The sequence below is a fragment of the Rhinolophus sinicus genome, chromosome 16 (assembly GCF_057876585.1).
Source record: "Rhinolophus sinicus isolate RSI-liver-muscle chromosome 16, RSI-T2T, whole genome shotgun sequence".
Classification (NCBI taxonomy): Eukaryota; Metazoa; Chordata; class Mammalia; order Chiroptera; family Rhinolophidae; genus Rhinolophus; species Rhinolophus sinicus.
The window spans coordinates 137,680,379-137,700,989 of NC_142516.1; the positions used below are offsets into that span (position 1 = coordinate 137,680,379).

At 46.0% G+C, this 20,611-nt stretch overlaps 1 protein-coding gene and 1 pseudogene across 1 annotated transcript; both read right to left on the reverse strand.

Moving 5' to 3' along the window:
* Positions 1–1,137: 1,137 nt before the first annotated feature.
* On the reverse strand, positions 1,138–18,414 carry F10 (coagulation factor X). The gene is made up of 8 exons (XM_019746602.3): positions 18,261–18,414; positions 15,781–15,941; positions 11,297–11,321; positions 10,262–10,375; positions 8,388–8,519; positions 6,021–6,271; positions 2,870–2,987; positions 1,138–1,745 (listed from the first exon to the last, which is right to left on the reverse strand). Exons 1-8 carry the CDS (start codon positions 18,328–18,330, stop codon positions 1,183–1,185), a joined length of 1,434 nt encoding a protein of 477 aa, XP_019602161.3. The 5' UTR covers positions 18,331–18,414; the 3' UTR covers positions 1,138–1,182.
* On the reverse strand, positions 13,312–15,043 carry LOC109455201 (lysine--tRNA ligase pseudogene; annotated as a pseudogene).
* Positions 18,415–20,611: the final 2,197 nt, after the last annotated feature.

Below are 20,611 nucleotides of genomic sequence, written 5' to 3' on the forward strand. Positions count from 1 at the left end.
TGTTTACAAAACACTCTAACCTTGCAATATCTCCTGTTTACAAAAAAAAAAGCTGCTGACATTTTGGGGAGTTTTTGTAGTGGGACTTTGAGACTTTGCTTAGCGAAGTTACGCAAACTGTACAGGGACATTTGGAACATACACTGGTAGGTCTGGTCTGAGGTAACCTTTTCCATTTTCTAAAAGCATATTTGGTTTTCATGACCGCTTAAGTGGAGGTTCCGGAGCCAGTGTGGACAGTGACAGCGAAGGAGTTGGCATTTAGACATGACCCAGTTGAGGACAGGGCATCCCTCCTACAGCCCCTGCCAGCACACATCACACACTTGGAGGCCACCTGAGGAGCTGTAGAAACTTCAGGGGCATATGCCCACCACACAGACTCTAGTTTAAGTGCTCTGAGCTGTGGCCTGGATGAAGGACTCCAGAGTTCCCTGGTCTGGGGACTGGTGGGCATGTAAGCTGCTCAGGAGACTGTGCCAGGGTGGGCCGGGATCTGGGCACACTTTAAAAGTGCCCCAGGTGATTCTAGCATGAAGCCAGAAAGAAGAACCAGTGGTTAAGTCAATGTTAAAATGTCCCTGCCCACGAGAAGCTCTCATGGCCTTCCCTTCCCAGGGAACCGGTCCTCACAGGAGGCTTCTGGCAGACACATTTCACCTTTGTCTCAGTCCCAGATGGTAAATGAGGGGGCTGGGGAGCCTACACCAGCACACGTGGGGAACCCCCACCCTGACCCCAGGGTGAAGCCTCCCAGTTATGGGCTGGCCCTGACCTCTGCTGCGTTTTCTCTCTGTACTCCCAGAACCTTGCTCATTTATTTTCAAGTGTTCTGAGTATGACTGGCCAAGAAGTCAGTTTAGCTCAATCAGAAACAGAAAAACATACTATGAATGGAAATAGCCCTGTCATGGTTTTGAGCAGAGCAGTCATCCTGGGGAGTTTAGACCCCTGTCCTATAAAGTATAACATTTCCTGAAGCAATCTCCCAACCTGGCAAGGAGCAAAGGCAGGACCTACAGTTCCAAATGAAAATTTCATGTCCCACTATAACAGAACAAGAACAAAATCAGGATGATCGATGTTAATCACTGCAGATAGGAAACCTATTCCAGGATTCAGCCAGTTCAGAATGGCAACTGTTCAGACAATCACTTTAATGGGGGGAGGCATAGGGACCCCTCACCCACCCTGGGCCTTGGCCTTGGCTTTCATGGACCTATCGATCCACTTGAGGAAGTTGGTGACCTTGGTGTAGACTCCATACTTCCCTTTCTGTGCACATCCTTCACCCCAGCTGACAATGCCGGTGACAAAATAGGTGTTCTTGAACTCGGTGACATGGGGGCCCCCACTGTCCCCCTGACAGGCATCCTCGGGCTTGGAGTCGTAGCCAGCACAGAACATGTTTGGGGTGATGGTGAATCTGCTGGACAGCTTGCACGTGTTCCTGTCCACGTAGGGTACCTCCAGCATCTTGAGGGTGGTGGACGTGCGACCCTTCTCGTGGGTGCGCCCGAAACCGCTCACGATGCCGGATTTCTGGGTCATGAGCGTCGACTCAGCCCAGTCCTTCTCCGGCAGGCAGGCTGGGGCCACGTTCATGCGGAAGGATATGGGTGTCTTCAGCTTGAGGACAGCGATGTCAAAGTCATAGGTCTCCCTGACAAACTTGTTGTGCTTTATAATCACTTCCACCTCGTGCACCATCTCGTTGCCTTCTTCCGTTTCCGTGTTCCGATCACCTGGAATATGGTGAGAGCACAGTCTGGGCCATGCCTGCACACGTGGGTTGCTTTTTAAAGTAGTTTTTTTTTTCTGATTAAAAAATTGTATACGGTCACTAGAAAATTTGAAAAATATAGGAACGCATAAAGAGATAGATAAAAATGACTTTCAATTTCACTACCCAGAAGCAACCAGTAGTCACATTTTCTTATATATGTTTAGTACTTCAGTGACTTTCAGTTCATTTGAGGACGGGCATTTCCTGTGTACAGTGTGCCAGGGATACCAGGGAGCCGAAGGTCTTACGATCTAGACCTGCGCTCTCCAGAGGGCTGCCACCAGCCACAGGGGCAACAGGGAACTTAAAATATGACTGGTCTGAACTGAGATGTGCTGTGAGTGTCACATTTCAGACTTAGAATGAAAAAAGTATTCCGAAGAGCTCAAAAATAGTTTTATAATTTATCACACATTGAAATGATAATATTTTGGGTATATTGGGTTAAATAAGATATATTACTAAAATTAATTTCACCTGTTAACCTTTAAAATGTATAATAGAAAATTTTATGTAACTAGAAAATTAAAATTACATATGTGGGTCACATTTGTGGCTTGCACTGGATTTTCATGGAACAGCTCTAGAGTCTGGTAGAGGACAGACATTACGAAATCATCCCACAGACAAAAGTATGAGAGGCAGAGGGACTCAGTGCTCAGACTGTTGAAGGGATGGGGGTGGAGGGGCTCTGGAAGTCTTCCCAGAGGAAAGGTCACTGAGAGGAAGCACCTCAGTACTGGGCTGGGCGTGCAAACCAAGAGCCTCAGGAAGGACCATGTGGGAGGATGGCTGGGCCAGCTCGGGGAAGGCCATGCTGTCCTCCCTTTACCTCTCCTCCTTCTCCTCCCCACCTTCTCATGCTCCTCCCCTCGTCTTCCCCCTCCCCCTCCTTCCCCTCCGTCTCCTTCTGCCCCTGCTTTTCCTGCTCCACCTCCTCTGAGAAACTGCCCCCAACCCCCACCCTGGAGTCTAGTATTTTGTTCAGTGTTCCCAGCAAATTTGATCTGTTCCAGTGGTCTCTGAAAATAAGGAAGTGACAGTGGGCCCAGCAGAGCAGCTGAGGGGTGTGGTACCACTTACCTACCCTCACTTTGAATCTCTTGGATTGGTGGAGACAGTGAGCCGCAGTGAGGATATAGAACTCATTCAGGATGGTGCCTCCGCAGAAGCCCTCATTCTCCTCGTTGATGAGCAGAGCCTGCAATGAGAATGCCGGAGCCAACTAGATTGAGTGTGACTTTCCGAAAAGAGAAATTTGGAACCTTAAATTCAAGCCTTCCCCTCCATTTCCCCCATTTGGATCAGGGCCTCCCCATCCTGAAGCTAGTGTACCCAGTTGAGCCTTCTTCTGCTTCTGTCCTCCCATCTCTGCTGTCCTTTCCTCCAAGAGAACTTGTGGCATCTTTAGACTGAAATGTGAGGCCCAAGCCAGTGCACCCACAGTGCCCATCTGACCCCATGGGCTTTGGCCCAACGTGGCCAGTGCTGCAGAACTCCCGACAGCTGGTCACCATGCCTGTTCCTGTGTGTCCCACTGGCTGTTCAGGCTGGCATCCTGGCACACTCTCCAAGAGGCAGCTGACAGTCGACCCCACAGCACCTTCCCACATCCTCCCCACCTACTCCTCGATTCTGTGGCACAGGTTTGGGCAGCCCTTCATGCCTTCTGGTCTTTGCTTCATGTACCAGCCAACAAACTGACTTATTCATTTGCTCCACAGGTATTTGTTGAGGCCTTACTAAGTGCCAAGAGCTAGCTACTGAGTAGGGTTCTGTCACAATTTACCTATCTCTTTCTCTATTTGGACCATAAAGTCAGGATATGGAACAGCAGAGATTAGTCTTTTATTTCTTCTGGATCTGTCATAGCACTCTCTAAAGTGTTATGCACAGAAAAACAATTTTCACTGTGGTAAAAACTTGTGGTGTCTATGGGCCTGTGAATTATACCTCAGACCAGGCAGAAGCCAGTCTTTGGAGAAAATGCTTGTCTTAACTGGCCTAACTTCTGGTCTCTAGAACAGTTCAACCATTCAAGCCAATCGCCCACAGCCTATGGAATATCACCAACATGGTTAATTTCCTTGTAATTCACGTGGCTACTCCTGGAAGGGATTTCCACCCTGACCTGGCATTTGGAGTAAGGGGTATTCGACCTGGGAATGAGCATTGACGGGACAAGTGAGAGGCACCACACACAATTCTCTTATTTTCCTTTCCTTCCCAAAGAACCAGGCTTGCAAATCCAGAGACGGAGCATTTTTTTGTTTTTCCTTTCCCTAGGGAATTCCACATCCCCTAAGCAACAGTTATTGGCTGAGGATATGTGTAGGTTAATGAAATAATTAACATCAAGTTCTAAAAGAATCCTTGAAGATGTTTCTGACTAATATGTTGTACAGATGCTCCTTGACTTATGATGGGGTCACATCCCAACAAACCCATCCTAAGTTGACAATATCCTAAGTCGAAAATGCATTTTGTACACCTAACCTACTTAGCATCATGTTAATAGCTTAGCCTAGCTGAACTTAAACGTGCTCAGAACACAATAACCAAAAACACTGGCAACACAGGTCACTGTAGAGTGTTAGTTGTCCACCCTCCTGATCACATGGCTGACGGGGGGCTGCAGCTCACTCCTGCTGCCCAGCATCATGAGAGTGTGTCTTACCACATGCCGTTAGCCCAGGAAAGATCAATGTGTATCACTTTTGCACCACTGTCTAAAAGTGTAAGTCGAACCACTGTAAGTTGGGGACTGTCTCTACTAATTTGTTTTTTTGTGGGGTTTTTTGTTGTTTTGTTTTTTGTTTTTTGCATAAGTTATCTACTCGTAATCCAACTTGGGTGATGAGTGAGGGAGAGGCAGTCTTTCTAAGACTTGGACACCATCTGCTCTTCCTAAAGATGGAGATGAGGCAACCTGCTAAGACTGGAACCAGGAGAACAAGAATCACAAATGCCAACAGACTCGCTAAGGGACCCTTTGGAGGAACTTCTGCCAGAGTGCCCTTCCCTGTCCTCTCCTCCTGTGGAGCTCCATCTAAAGCCACTCACAGAGCTCCAGTCAGATACCTCTGCCCTGTGGGGAGCTTGTCCTATGCATCCCAGTGGAACTTCATTATAATCCCACCGGCACCACTTCTGTGGCCTTTATCACACATCAACTTGAATTGTGTTCATTTGGGTGCATCTCACTTCCCTTTCTAGATCTAGATATCTATAGGTCAGAGAAGTAGCTCTGATGGTTTCAGGGCCTACATTCACAACCCCCAATTCTGTGCCTGACATACAACCAGTTTTCCATAAATATGTATTAGATGACTAGATGTTGAAATGTCCTTTCCTTGGGCTCTTGATAATTCAGACAAATGCATATCTGTCCTGTAGCTTGGAGGTGAAGGGTGAGCTGAGGTAATTTCTAAAAGTTATGGCAGCTTTGGGATTGGATTTTTGCTTATAGGAGAAGCTGTTTGGGCTTTGGACACTAAAAAGTTTAAAAGTCCAAGTTAGCTTGGCCAGATAAAATAGAGGACATCCATTTAAATTTGAATCAAATAAATAGCAAACAATTTTTAGTATAAGTATGTCCCATGTAATATCTGGGATATACTTATGTTAAAAATTATGCATTATTTATCTGAAATTCAAATTTAAGTGGATGTCTTGTGTTTTCATTTGCTAAACCTGGCAGCCTTAGTCCAAATCAACAATGAAAGAGTGATTTTTTTAAATTTTTTTTTTACCTTTGAAAACTAATGGATGTACTTTTCTCTAAGGTACTGTCTGTCTGCCTCATTAGGATTTAGGTGTTTGAGTAAAAAAAATTTATCAAAGTAGAAATGAAACAAGGAGAGTGAATCTTTCTGCCTCCAGCCAAACAGAAGAGCAATCAAAGGCCTCACCCACCATCTGGGGAGAGGTCCTCTCCCTGCTGACCCGAACCTGCAGCCTAAACTGGCGCCTCATCTCTCCTTCCCCTGTAGGTAGAGGTTTTAGGACTCAAATCCTCTGCACACAGATGGGAATGGGTAGTGGGGGTGGGGTGGGGGATGAGGGCCCGGTCTCTTCTCATCTCAGGCTCCTTGAGCACTGGAGCTCAAAGCCTGCTGAGAGACCACATGAGAGGGGCCACATCGATGGCCTTGGCCTCGATGGCTGTAGTGGCAGTGCCCAGCAAGGACGGGTCCCCTATCCAGTGAACTCCCTAAGTGTGCTCAGCAGTTACCTGCCAGGGACACTCGCCCTCCTTGCAGTCCCTCCCGCCGACTATACGGATGAGGCTGTTCTCATCCTCTGCAGGGCTCCTCTCCGTGTTGGTGAAGTTTAGTAGATGGAAAGGGTTCTCGGTGGGAGTCAGGTCTCCAGGGTCATACTCCTCCAGCACGATGGTTTCAGGGGAATCCTCACTGGTGTTGGGGGCCAGAGTCACTGACCTCTTCCAACGTCCGTGAGTGAGTTTCCCACAGGGAAAAAGCTCTGAAAAAGAAAACAAAGCAAAACCAAAAAATGGCATGGGCCAGTCAGGGAGGCCGGAGACAGGGTCTAACCCTCACCGTAATGGGGTGAAACAGCCTTGAAAAATGCAGGTGGGAGAGAGTGAGGAGTGGGCTTGGGAACTGGGAAAGGGTGTGAGAAAGTTTTGGGGTGCGGAGTGCTCTATGTCTTGGTGGGGGTTGGGTTACAAGGTGGGTACAATTATCACAATGCAGGGAATGTGCGCTTCGTATCGGTGCAGCCCCCTGTGGATCAACTCTACCTACATGACCGTGCTGTGGACACTGACCTGTGGGGCTGACCAGTATGCTGAAGCATCGAAGGGCATATCTGCAATCTACTTGGAAATGCATCAAAATAATAAGGTGGCTTGTGGATGGACAGAGGACACATGTGGGGCAGACAGGTACTGAAGCAAGTATAGTGAGCTGTTCATGGTAGAACCCAGGTGGGGGCATATGGGTGCTCACTGTCAAATCCTGTCAACCCTGCTGTGTGTTTGAAACATTTCTTAGTGAATTTTTTTTTTTGGGGGGGAAAGTGTTCTGGGCAAAAGAGACAATATGTAGAAACAGTCTGAGGCATAATCAGGAGTACTGTGACATGGCTTTGAACGATAATGTCTAAAAAAATGACAGCTATCCTTAAAAGCACCAAGCACAGGGGAGATGGCAGTCAACATGAGAAAGCTTCCTTTCTGTAGTATCAACTAGGGAACTGAGGCAGAAAGAGGGCAAAGCAGGACAGAGGAAGGGAGAGGTGTGGAGGACCGAAGAGAGGAGACACAGGAAAATGGCAGATATGAAAATGGATGGCTTCTCTCTGCGGCCTTGTGTTTTTCTAAGCTCAGATAAGCAAAACTTAGTTCGTTTTAGTGTTGCATGTGCTCCTGCAGGACCTCAAGGGCCCCCCACCACCCCATCGCCCCAGTAGACTCTTGGTGAATGTGTTAGCTGGAGATAAAGACTTCTTCACCCTATGGTTTGCTAGTTCCGTGTTAACATTCGTAATCACTGCCCTTTGACATTCTGAATTAGGAAGTAGTTTACTTGATTTTATTTTCAAACATCACACTTTATTTTAAATTGATTTGTGATTATTCCTGGAATTAAAAAATGTTTGCATGCATGTCATGAGTCTACCCCTGTTTTTGAACCAGCTTAAGTTTAAAGTCTCATTACCAATAGAAATGTAAATGACAGTCTTTTGCTAGTTGAGAGTGTTAATATTACATAATTACAGTCATCCTGGAATGTTTCCACCTCCTGGAGCAGCTCAGGACTGCATTTCTACTCCCCACCCCCACCCCCATGATGCCAAAGCTGTTGGCCAGTCAGGGGACCACTCTTTGAGGAGTAAGTTAGGGTCTATGTGAGAAGTAGATTAAGTTAAAAAAAAAAAAAAAAAAGAAGTGGACTCTCAGAACTTCTGGCCAGAGGTCAGCTTTGCAGCACAGGAGGGACTTCCTACAGTGTATGAGACCAGGGCTCTCCCAAGCCAGGGACCTGGTCGTTCACTCAGCCCCTTGGTAGCTCATGTGCCCTGTGAGCTTTTAGGCCACACTCACGGCATCTGGATTTTATTGAGGAAAAGAAAAAATAAATTGTATTAACACTGGGGCCCACACAACCTAAATCAGTTCTTGAGGGTCCTCGGTTCCCCTTCTGGCCCCTGCAACCTATCCCCAACTCCAAAGCTCCAACAGTCGGGCCTGCACTGCCCCTTACCGGCCTGCACTCTTGCCTTTGTCCACTGTGACTCCTAGACACCCAAGCTCTCCACCCTTCCAAGGAAACAAAACACGCCTTCCCCGCGCTCATTATGTAGTCACTTAGGGTTTGCTATGAGCCAGGCGCTGTGCAAAGCGCCCTCCATGAATTATCCTCTCACATTTTCATATTCACTAAGCAGTTAGGTAATACTGTTCCCATTTTTCAGATGGCTGACAAAAACAGTGAGTCTGTTTCCAAACCTCAGGGCCTACCTAGGATGCTCCAGCTGTCCCTCTCACCAGCACTGGCATATGCCTCACTGGCCTGGAAACGGCTGGCCTCTCTGGCTCAGAGAACCTGCTGGGGTGTCTCCATGTTCCTCCTACCTGTGGAGATGCAGGACTTGCCGTTGTCAGCCAGGATGTACCCTCTGGCACAGGAACACACCACAGAGTTCTTCTCTTCACTGCAGAACTGGTCACAGTCCCCATTGTCAATGCTACAGAATTTCCGTGTGGCTGTGAAAGAAGCATGTTGGCTCTCAGGACAGGTTGGGGACAGTGAGGCTGCAGCTTGCTGGGAGGAAGGATAGCAACACCAGGGGGATATAGACCCACCAGTCAGCCCCACATTGAGCCACATGGCTCGAGCAAAGGGCCAGAGGCAGGTGGCTGATGCCCATCAGCTGGTCCCAGTGCAAATGAGACAGGCTGCCCAGAGCAGGCTGGAGGGATGAGGGGACCATGCCTCCATGTGTGCTCTTCTCACTGCCCTGCTGCCTCCCCAGACTATCTGGGGAAACCGTGGCATCCACTCAGTGAGAGCTGAGCGTCTGCAGGCCCTGGGCACCAGCCTTCCAGAAGGTGCTGAAGTAACCTGAGCATGCCCAGTTAGGCCCTGGAGACAGGGAGGGTCTCAAGTTTAGCCTTAAAAAGGCACATGGGTGCTGACCACCATGGATGGGCCTCATGCAGGAGGGTGGGCTCTGGGGCCAGTTGCTAAGGCAGAGCCTGGCAGAGTGGCCACATACCTATCCACTCTGAGGCTACAGGATTCCATGTGGAATAAGGGCCTCAGAGAATGGCATCGGGGCTTCTTTGTAGCAGGAAGGAGAAACAGGCAGCGCACATCCTGGGGTCAGGCCAACTCAAGTTCCAAACCGGACCTCCCATCACTTATTGTGTGATTTGAGCAAGTTATTTAAACCCATGGACCTCAGTTTCTTCTTTTGTAAAGTGGTAGAGGTCACACCACCTGACAGGAAAACCTCACAGGTCATGTGAAGCTCTTGGCATAGCGCTCCCTCGGCCAAGGTCAGTTTTCCAGACCTCTAGGCCGGCTGGGCTCACCCCTCACAGTTAAGCAGCTCTGACTAAGCCAGAATCACCCACCTGCTTCCAGTATACACTGAACATCAAACTCTAAACTCACATCACGTGATGCCATACTGGCAATTTACTTTACACTCCACATTTAGGTTTTGATGGAAAAATAATTACAGTGCAAAGATGGAACTTTAGAAAACATTCACAATGGCTCTGGGGTCAGCCGAAAGGTGTGCAGGGGTGGCAGCTCTGGACTTGGGATGGATGGTGCATAACTGATATTCCCATCGGGGAAAATTCCAAAACAGTCCAATCCAAGAGCACATTCTAAAGATTATAAATTAAGTAACTTAAAATAAATACAAATCTTTCTCTTTAACGAAAACTGGTCTAATACGAACCTAATTTTTATTTTAAAATTAATCACAATATTAGGAAAACTTTCAGTGACCTTTCCATGCCGAAATAATTAAATATATCAAATTCTTATAATTGGACAATCCCCGACATTCAGTATTGATATTTGCACTAACACACACAAGTGAAAAGTAGTGATTTAGAACCATTGCCCGGGGACACAGGAATGTAAGTAACAACAACGAGGGGTACATTCTACTCCAAGAAGAAAGTCAGTTTTCGTTTCTATGTTAATGGGCTACACTCTTTACTAATGTTCCATACCCTCTCTCAGAGGAACAGACAAGTGACTGTGTGTCTCATTGTACTCCAAAACTGAGTGGATTTTAGCACACAGTTAGGCATTTACTGATTCTTGTTTTTTCTCTTATTACAGTGGTACATCACAGTGGAGCTCAGAGCCTAAGTCAGAAGTGATGTGAGACTGTTTCCTTGGGCCTGTTAGCTTCTTCCCTATTTCCCACCTTTGATTCTTCAGACAACTCTGCCTTGAAGGTACACCAAGAAGAGGAACTCACTTAATTCACAATTTTTGCCTTCATAGCCTTCTGAGCAGGTGCAGGCGTATTCCCCGAGGCCGTCTTTACACGTGCCCTGATTCAGGCAAGGACTGCTTTCACACTGGTCGCCATCTGCAAAGAAAAGATTTGGAAACTAAAGCTTGCAGGCAATTTCCATCATCACGAAAATGACTTTGCTGTGTTGATCTTGGCACACATTTTTCAGATAACTTGAGTGAACTTGGAAATCTTCCTGTTTCCCTGTAAACAATTCCTCCCACCTGAACTTCATTTTATTCCCGCTTTTTGTGGCCATGTGTACGTGATGCCCTTATCTAACTGGATCATTGACTGACCTTTCCAATTTTTGCTGAAATGTTTGACAGTGTTTTAACATCAAAGTGAGGAGCTCTGAGCTGATGAGTACGTGGGATCAGCTGGAAGGAAGGAGGATACGTGCTTGCCTGACACTTATTTCCGGGCTGAGCATTGACAAGAGGAATGTTAGGATTCCTCTTTCCAAATGCTCTGGGTATAAAATGAGAATTCAGAGACTACTGTCTGTCACATGGGACTTCACATTTCTTCGTGCATTTGAGCAATCTAATTTAGAGATAAGTTCAATTGTGAGAAACCTGAATACTGTTACTAGAATGAAACATAAGTGACAATACCACTTCAGATGTGATCAGCATTAAATCAAGATGGTCACCTTATTAGAGGACCCAATTTTTAGACTCTGTATTTTGTTTCTAGTTAACATACTTGGATTAAAAAAATTATCATCAAATTTGGTATCCTCAAATGAGAATGAACTGATTTAAATCTATATTTAAGTAAGCAACAAAACCAGAATTAACATAAAGTTATAAAAATCTATTTTACAATAAATGTTATGAAAACACTCAGAGGGGAGAAGTATTAAATAAGATTTAAACAGGAGCAGAAATGATATTCAAGAAACATTTTCAAAATTCAAATACAATCTCTCCCAATTTAAATATCCTAATGATGAATACTTCTCACTTAAGATTAGAGTAGAAAACATCTCACCTTTGTATTTATTCCAGAATTCATTCTAAAAGGGAAACAAATTTTAAAATGCATTAGGACTTTACACCAATAACAACCATATCTAGTAACTCAACCTGAAGATGCTATTTTCCAAACAGAGCTCATTTTCTGGAACAAATTGCTCTAGAACTATTCAATCTAAAAGGGAAGTTTTTTCAGATTTTCTGCATCTATAGTGGCTTTAATCATTCGAAATGCACCATTTCTGTTGAATATTAAGAATTTAAAGTTAATCATCAAGAAATAGATTGTACCAAAAATGGTTTGTTCTGTTTGCTACCCCAAGCTGACCAATGAATGGTTTTCAGTTGAGATACTTGGGTCAAAAATTCAGTAAAAGATTGGATGCTTGGTGAATAATCATTATGTTAATTTTAAAAGTGGCAATTAGTACTTAGCTTAAAATAAGGCGTCAAGAGCCTATATTACACTACAAAGTGTTCATAGTCTTAAAAAAATTTTTTTTTTGCTGTCTATAGTAGGTTAAATATTGTCCCTCTCTCACCCCCCAAGTTCAGGTGCACCCTCAGAACATGACCTTAATTGGAAATAGGGTCTTTGCAGATGTGATTGAAATAGGATTGAGATGAGCTCATACTAGATTAGGGTGGGCTCTATATCAATGAGAATGTGCTTATAATAGACAGAAATGGATGCACAGAGGCACGCAGAGAGAAGGTCATGTGAAGATGGAAACAGAGATTGGAGTGATGCATCTACAAGCCAAGGAATGTCAAGGATTGCCGGCAGCTACCAGAAGCTAAGAAAGACGCATGGTACATGTTCTCCCTCAGATCTTCTAAAGGAAACCAACCCTGGGACAATTTGACGTCAAACTTTTGGTCTCCAGAACTGTGAGAGAATAAATTTCTGTTATTTTAAGGAACCAAGTTTGTGGTTTTATTTTGCTCTGTTTTTTTTCTGTTTTTTTTTTTTAAGTATCTTAAGGTGGAAGCTTAGATTATCAATTTATGACATTTCTTCTTTTCCAATACAAACATTTAATGCTGTAAATTTCCCTATCAGTGTTATTTTAGCTGCAGCTTACAGATTTTATGTGTTGTATATTCATTTTTGTTCAGTTGAAAATATTTTTTAACTTCCCTTGAGACTTCTTCTTTGACCTACAGATTATTTAGAAGTATATTTGTTTAATTTCCATATACTTGGAAATTTTCCTGTTACTGATTTTTGGTTGCTTTCATTATGGTCAGATAAAATATTTTGTATAATTTCAGTCTTTTAAGTTTGTTAAGGTGTTTTTTTTATGACACAGGATATGGTCTATCTTGTGGAAAGTTCCATGGGTGGTTAGAAAGAAATCATATTCTGGTGGTGTTGAGAATCTGTAAATATCAATTAGATTCAGGTCAAGTGTTATCTGAAGAACTAGAGGAGAAAAAAGGGTAAACACAATTATATGGCACTTTGAATTCTAGTCTTCTTCAATACACTGCTGCTATTGACCTATCAGGATCCTCAAATAGCTGCTCCACACATTCTATACAGGTTTTGTAGCTGCATTCAGTCAGAGAGACAGGGTGGAGTGTGCTTTCTCCAAATTACTTGAAACTACAACTTGTAGGTAACCTTTGATCCAGTAATCCTTCTCTGGAGCAGCTATTCTTAGAAGATAATCCAGAAAAAATCTATGTGTTTTCATAATAGCAATATAAAATAATGTACATGGCCAAAACATGAAGGAGTAAATGTGTCCATACAATAAGATATAAATTAACTCTTTAAAATTATAAGTATGGTAGCTACACAGAAGTAAGGAAAAATGTTTGGGAAATGATGCTGAGGAAAAAGATAGAACGTGAACTTGGATTGGCATTAAAATTACTTTTATTATTTTAAAAAACTATGTATGTATATGGGAATTAAAGGGACATTTAAAAATGAAAATAGTTCTTGAAACTATGAATAACTTTTTAGAAGAGAATACTCATTTATTTGGTAACAAGGAGTAAAAATGAATTCTCAATTCCTCTTCTTTCTATTGGTGGCTGAAGTGAACAGTAGTAGTCAAACAGATAGAAACAGGAATTCCTTTGCAGACCTTGATATTTTGCAGAAGTGCAAAGATGCCTGAGTCACCCAATTTACAGTCACTGTTTTCTAGACAGAAGTGCCAACTGTTGTGCTCTCCGGTGGATTAGTGGTTGCTGTGTTCTCCTCATTTTCAGGATTCATGGCCGGAAACAGAAGTACTTCTTTGACTTTACTGGCGTCTGTGAGAAACATGGTGCTGCAATTGATGCCCATGCCACAGCCAGCTGTGGGTGTCCCATGCAGTATCAAACTTTTCATCTATGCGCATGGCCTCCTCATTATTAGCAGCTTTGGCCTGTTCTTTAAAAAACTGCTTGCTGCTTCATGGAACTATTTACCTCACTGTAGGCACTGCACACTTCCTTCTTCACTACAAATAGCTCAGAGTATTCAGAGTGGTCCATTTGGCCAACGTTCTCATTATCTGTGGGTGATCACAGGTGAATGTGGGACTGATGCAAGCCACTTTCTGGAACTCCCTGACAAGCTTATCAAAGAGTCTGGCTGTGGTCCGAGGTGGAAGACACTCAATAGCTTTTGCCACACAGATATTATCAAGAAATATTTTAGTTTCTTCAGTTCTGAAAGGTTAGTTTTCTTGCAGCTTCTGGCAGGTTAGTTTCTCCCAGGGCTTTGTCAAGTTCTTCTACCATGCTGACTCTCTGGAAAGGTTGGGTGTAGTGAATCTCATGGGTTTGACCTTCTGGGCATTTGGATGGTAGGTGATCCTGTAACTGTCTGTAATATGCTTTACCATCCCTGACATAATCTCCATGATTTCCTGAGATCATAACAATCTGCAGAGGCCATGTGAAAATTCACAGGTGGTGATTTAAAGTCAAATCATCTGGAACTGGTATTCAATTTCACAAACCTGGTCAAATCCACTGACGCCTGGCATCTTATGGTAGCATTCTAGAATAATTCTTATGTATAGTTCATGTCCAGCTCGCTGTGGTAGGCGATGAAAAGCTTGGCCACAGCTCCCCTTGAGAGAAATTTCATCATGGGAATTTCAATGTCTAGGAATCCTAACTTATCCAAGAAACTTCGTGTATATGTGATGCTCTTAGTGTGGATAATAAATTTCTTCCTCACAAAGTCATTCAGGTTCAAGCCCAAGTATCTCCAATGATATTGTTTCCTTGCCTTTGAGGCCAAAGTGAGAATGAAGTGACATATGTGAGCAAGGAGGCACTAGTGTGATTTTGTGGAGAATGATGTTCAGCAGATCCTTCTTGGTTTGTCCAGGATTCTCCTGAACTCCAATTATGTCTCCCTGAGATAGTCTGTTATCCACACGAATAAATTCTTCTGATTTAAATTCCTTGGATTGGCCATGACTTGCAACTTGACTTGTCTTCGAAGAGCACAGAAGACGAGCTTTCCCCAGAAGCTCTTACGGCGTGAGTCTTATCTGCCGCCTTTAAGACGATGTTAGTCATGTGGTCTCCCGGGTGCAATGAAGAGCCTCTGCGCTGCGGGTCTCCCCAGTGCCCAGCAGCTGGTAGACACTCCACTGCAGTCCTGCAGTGTGGACGGGGGTCCACTGTCATTAGTGTGGTGGTGACAGCAGTAGCCTGGCCAAGCTGTCTCTGGCAGAGCTCCTGCTTGGTCTCCTCTGTTCTTCTCAGCTTATAGGTGTCATCTTCCCATTCTTGCCCAGTTTCAGCTAGCCACCATCCACTACCACCTCACCTCTGCATGGCAACCGTCTTTCCCAAGAGCCCGTTGCAAGGTGAACCAAGCTCATTAGCGACTTTCAGGACAGGGACCGAGGCCTCACCTATTTCAGGGGTGAGGGGGACTGGTGCCTTTGGAGTTGCCATTGTTGCTGCTGCACGGGCATGGTATTGGGCCTCGTGGCCCAGAATCTGTGGTGTCTGTGTGCCAGGCACTCTCAGGGGTGCAACTCAGGTGCCTGATGTCAAATGGTGGTGGCCATGGATTTGAGAAAAAATCCAGTGGGCCAAATGTCTCTGTGTGCATGGCCCAGCCCAGGGAGGTGTTGGCCCAGGCCGTGAATAATTTTTAAATAAACTTTTCATGTTTTAGAATTGATTTAACAATACCTTCAGAAGTTCTCATAACTCTTGTAACTGGTTTTGGGCCACAGTTCCTCTCAGTTTTCCCACCCATGAAACAAGTTGCTGTGCCTCACCTGGTAGGTGAGGAGACAGGAATGAATACCGCTGCAAGCGGTAGCAGGACTCACAGTCTCCACACCAGGAAGTCCCTCCCTGGCTGCTCTCTCCTTCCAGCAGAGGCCACAGCACAGAAGGCCATGCAGTGTAGCCCAGCCCTGGCTATACTGACAGCCTCCAGTAGAGGGGTAACCAGGGTCAGCCAACACCCGTTTCGGGCTCAGCATAGTGCAGAACTGGTCTCTCTGTCTCACCAACCCTTACCGTCTTCTCGATGTTCTCAAAGACTTCTCGGGCCTCTTCGTAGGAACAGGTCTCTTCCAAACACTCTCTTTCAAGGTTTCCTTTCTTCATCTCTTCTAGAAATGAATTCGCCCTCCGGAACCTCTCCAGGACAGTATTGGCACGTTCCCGGTTAATGAACACTAGAACACAGGGAAGAAAACAAAGTTGAAAGTACCTGAAAACTCTCCTTCCTCATGCGCTAAGGCAGCTGGGAAGGAAATGCCCATCTCCCTCACAACTGCTCCATTACAGTACAAAATATCTATTCTAGACCCCACACATCCTTCTCTTGGGAAGTAAACACACCCCATCCAAACAACTCACCAGCCTCCCTGCACATTCACACCCAGCTTTACGTGGACAACCCCAACCCTCTTTCTTAAACTCCCCCTTCTCAGAGTGGTTCCAGGTCACTGTCACCTTCCCTCCCTGAGGCTACTGCCCTCTGAGCTCTGGCTCAGGCTGTACCTGTCCAGTTCCAGCCCCATCCTGAACCCCACCCTTCAAGGTCTCAGCTGAGTTAAGTAGGGAGTTCTGATAACTGTTTTGATCACAATCTACAATGAAAAGTACGATTTATACATAAAGTCCCAGGACACACATCAGCACAATTGAAACATAATTTCAAGAAATAGTACTTACTACTATTTTCTACGAAATGGCACTTATTATAAAATTTTCTACTTGATTCTGTTCTATTTCAGTTTTAAAAAACCCACCAAATTGATTTCATGACTCACAAATGAGTCATGCTCTGCCAATTAAAATGGCTTGGATCAGAGCGTCTCTGGGTCCTCCTTATAATGTGTATCTACAGCTGAATTGTCCCTACCTCTCTAGTTGAGTCTTGTTTGTCTCTCACTCACCCACACTCCTTTTCTTGTTTTCATTGTGGTATTGGAGACCCTCACATTCTTTTCTTCCCCCTCTGCACTTCTCTCTTTATCTTTTTTTTTAAAACTTTCATTTATTTTAAGTGTGTTTTTCCAGGACCCATCAGCTCCAAGTCAAGTAGTTGTTTCAATCTAGTTGTGGAGAGCGCAGCTCATAGTGGCCCATGTGGGGGTCGAACCGGCAACCTTGTTGTTAAGAGCACCATGCTCTAACCAGCTGAGCTAATGCCCACCTCTTCTCTCTATCTTTTCTTCACCGAAGAATTTAGAGGCTCGCCATTATAAAAGACTCTACAAATTGCTATTTCTAGCCCCAACTTTCATCCTGGGCTCTTTGTTTTCAATTCTCTCACCATGATTCATGCCTCTCCTCATCTCAGAACTCTAAATCCCCATGTCCTACACTAAAAAACAGGATTGCAGAATCAAGGAGACTTGACTTTCAAATATGTCTTGGTCACCTACTACTTAATATTGGCAAATGGAAATTACCATACATACCTACTTCTTAGAATTGTTTTAAAGATTGTATACAGTTCCTAGTGTTCAGTTTGGTACACATTAGGTGCTCAGTAAAGGTTAGCTTCATTCCTACTTCAAATTACTTTCCCAAATTCCCCATTTCTTTATTATCCTAACAGTGCCAGGCTCAATCTTGTAATTTGTGGGCCCCTCCCTCACTACTCCAAATATCTGCTCTACTATCAAGCACTTGCTTTGAAATAGAACCCACACATCGGTTTCTCCCCTTCGTCATTCCCCTACGTGAAGGTCCCCAACGACCTTCATCATTCCCCTGTTCTGTTTTCTTCTCTCTCTTTTTTACTGTTTACCACTTCCTCATCTCCTGCACACCTGAGTCCCCTCTGTCTGCTCCTCAGTGCTCCTGTCCTTGCACTTGACCCAGGAAGCAGACAAGCCCCAGCATCCTTCCAGGAGTAAGGCCACCACCTCCACTCTTTCTTCTGACTTTACTCTGCTTCTCCCTTTTCTGAGCTTTTTCTCTCTGGTCAAGCCCTGGGAATCTGGAAGGTCCAGAGAGGCCCATCTGTCCAGTCTTGAGTAGGGGAGCCCTTCACCCTGGCTGAGCTAGTCTGAGGATGGTGACACCAGCTTTTCCCTCATTCTCTGCCCTGCCATGGAAATTCATCTCTGCTTGTGACCCCTTTGCTCTCCTCTCTCTCTCCACTCACTTTGGCAGAGGGAGGGGACTTGTCTTTATCTCTGCCTGCCACCTCCCTCTCTCTCCATCTCTCTGCCTCTCTGTCTTCGGTCTCCGTTTCTCTGTTTTTGTCTATCCCTGTCTCTGTCTCTCTCCCTCTTTCTCTGTGGATGTGTTTTTATCTGTCTTTGTGACCTCTGACCCGCTGACTCTCCACCCACAGGGAGGCACACCTGGCCTTAAGCTACCCTTGGCTGAGACCACCAAGCACAGCTGTCTCATGCTAGCCTTTGACGTGGGATGGACACCCACCAACCAGATTCAAGGGCATCGCTCTGACTCCTCACCCTTCCTCCTCCTCCCCGGGGGCCACCTCTGCAGTCTGCAGGTTGAGGGGCACTTACCACTTCCACCTGGCAATGGGAGGCTGGCCAGGGAGGCGCTGAGCAGAATGAAGCACAGCAGGCCCGCCATGGTGTGGCCGAGGACAGCGTCTCTGTTCCAGCTGGGACAGGCCTCTGGGGCAAGGTTCACTCACCTTGGCTCGAGGGTGGCTGGTTGTCCTGCTTATCACAGCCTCTTGATTGGAGCCTGGGCCTGCTGAGGGGTGGGGAGTGGGGGCAACTGATTGTGCTGGGGCATTGTCACCTGGCCGGTAGCCCTGGGGATGTCTCTACCAAACCTCATTCTCCTCAGTAACCATATCCAGGGGAAACTGCTGCAGGGATAGGAATTTTTCGTTCTGAGAGTAAAAATGTCATTTTATTTCAGACATTTATGTGTAGCTCTCATTTCATCCTTACCATGATAAAGGCTAATTATCATTTCTCCATCTTTTCTCTAGATCAGAAAACTGAGGTTTAGAGAGAGGTGAAGCATCTGTGGTACAATTGGGATTTGAACCCAGGACATTTTGCCCCAGTGTCCTGCCTTTCTCTAGGTCTAAAATGGTCCTTCCACTCAAAAGCCTCTCTCTCCAGGTGGTGTCAGGTGTGGTCCCGCAAAGGGTCTTCAGCACAGAGGGCCCTGGTGCCTGCACTTCACCTGCAGAGGCTCACCTGCAGAGGCTCCTAGAAGCAGAGACTATCTTGTGACTCTTCCATGCCACATGGCTCCTACACCTACTTCTGGGAGGCTGTCCCTTGGCTGGCGTGCCTGAGGGGACTGCTGTGCCGGAGCCCCTGCGTGATCTGTTGTCCAGGCTAGCCCGAGGTTGGGAGGGGCTGTGCACGGAGGACCTGCTGGGTGCGCCATGGAGGCTCATGGCTTAGCCTGACACGACCACCTCATATACCCCTACTGAGGGCCAGGTTGGGGGCTGGGGAGAATGAGCCCTGAGTCAGAGGCCTCACGGTGACGTCCATTTCTCACTTATGCAAAGCTCAGTACAGGTCATCCAGGAGAGAACATGGAGGGTGGCATGGTGCCTGAGGACCAGGATTGGAGGCAGCTTTAGCATCCAGCCCTCTCCCATGGCTCTCATTCCCTACTCCTCTCATGTAGGGCCAAGAGATATGGAGGGCACTGTGTCCCAGGGATACGGAAGTCTCACTATTTGGCTCTCATCCCAGGGAGATTCCAGATCTCAAAGTTGTGTGTCTTTACAACAAACGGTAAATGCCAGGGGAAGGCAAATCATCTCAGGTCACCAGAAGCAGACTGCCCCCTTGGCAGCCATGCTGGGAGGGAGGTGTGCATGCTACACAGAGGGTACACACCAGGTCCAGGCTTCTCTCCCAGCCTGGAAACCTCCTCAAGGCGTCGGGATGCAGCCTGAGCTCTTGGGCTGACCAAGGTCTCTGCAGCAAGATTCCAGGTTCTGGAGGAAAAGTCTTCAGAACCCGCTGGCAAGATGAATACTTCATTGAGAGAGGCAGAAAAAGACTGCACTCTATCCCACAGCACCCATCACCCAGGACTGATTCTGCATGTAGTGACTGATTATTATCCAAGGCCCGTGGTCACTGGGATATAAGCACCATTGTCTAGCTTGTTTATTGCTCTGTCTCTAGTACCTAGAGGAGTGTCTGACACACAGTAGATGCTCAATAAACACCAACAGATTGAGTGAATCAGTGTGGTCCCAAAATGCTCCTGCTCTGGGGGCTGAGGTCAGGGTGGTCTTTACCTGGGGGTGATCACTGTGATGTGCAGAGCCTGGTCCTCAGGGATAACCCGCAGTTGGTGTCTTGGGCCTGTCTCACCTGGTCAATTTATGCTGTGATGATGTCTCTGGGCATGTTTAGCATGTGGGAGGAGGCCATATTCTGTGTGAGTCCCTGCCTGTCCCCAGCCCCTGGTGAGTGGGAAATGATTTGAGCTCCACTCACAGAAAGATGGACATGATCCCTAACGGTTAGTACATCAAGTGTTGTCCTGATGTCACCTGGCACCCATGTTTACGAACAGCTCTCTGAGGTAGGGCCTGTGTCCCATTGATAGCTGGGGAAACCGAGGCAAAGCCAGTGATACACAGGACTCTGTTTAACCCAATGTGTGTTTGGGGGTCTCCTGGCCTGGCCCCTTCAGCCCCATCTCCCCCCTTTTTTCCAGGACCTCATCTCTCCTCCCCCCCTTTTTTTCCCAGGAAGAGGGTCCAGACTGCTTTCATTTCCAGAGAAACAAGAGACTCGCTGGGCTCATTCCTCCTGAGACCTCTCACATTTTGGTTGCAGAATTTCCCCTAAATGTCTATAGCTGAGCTGTTGAGCTGGAGGACATCTGGGTGTTTGCAAATAGGCTTTACTGTCCATGA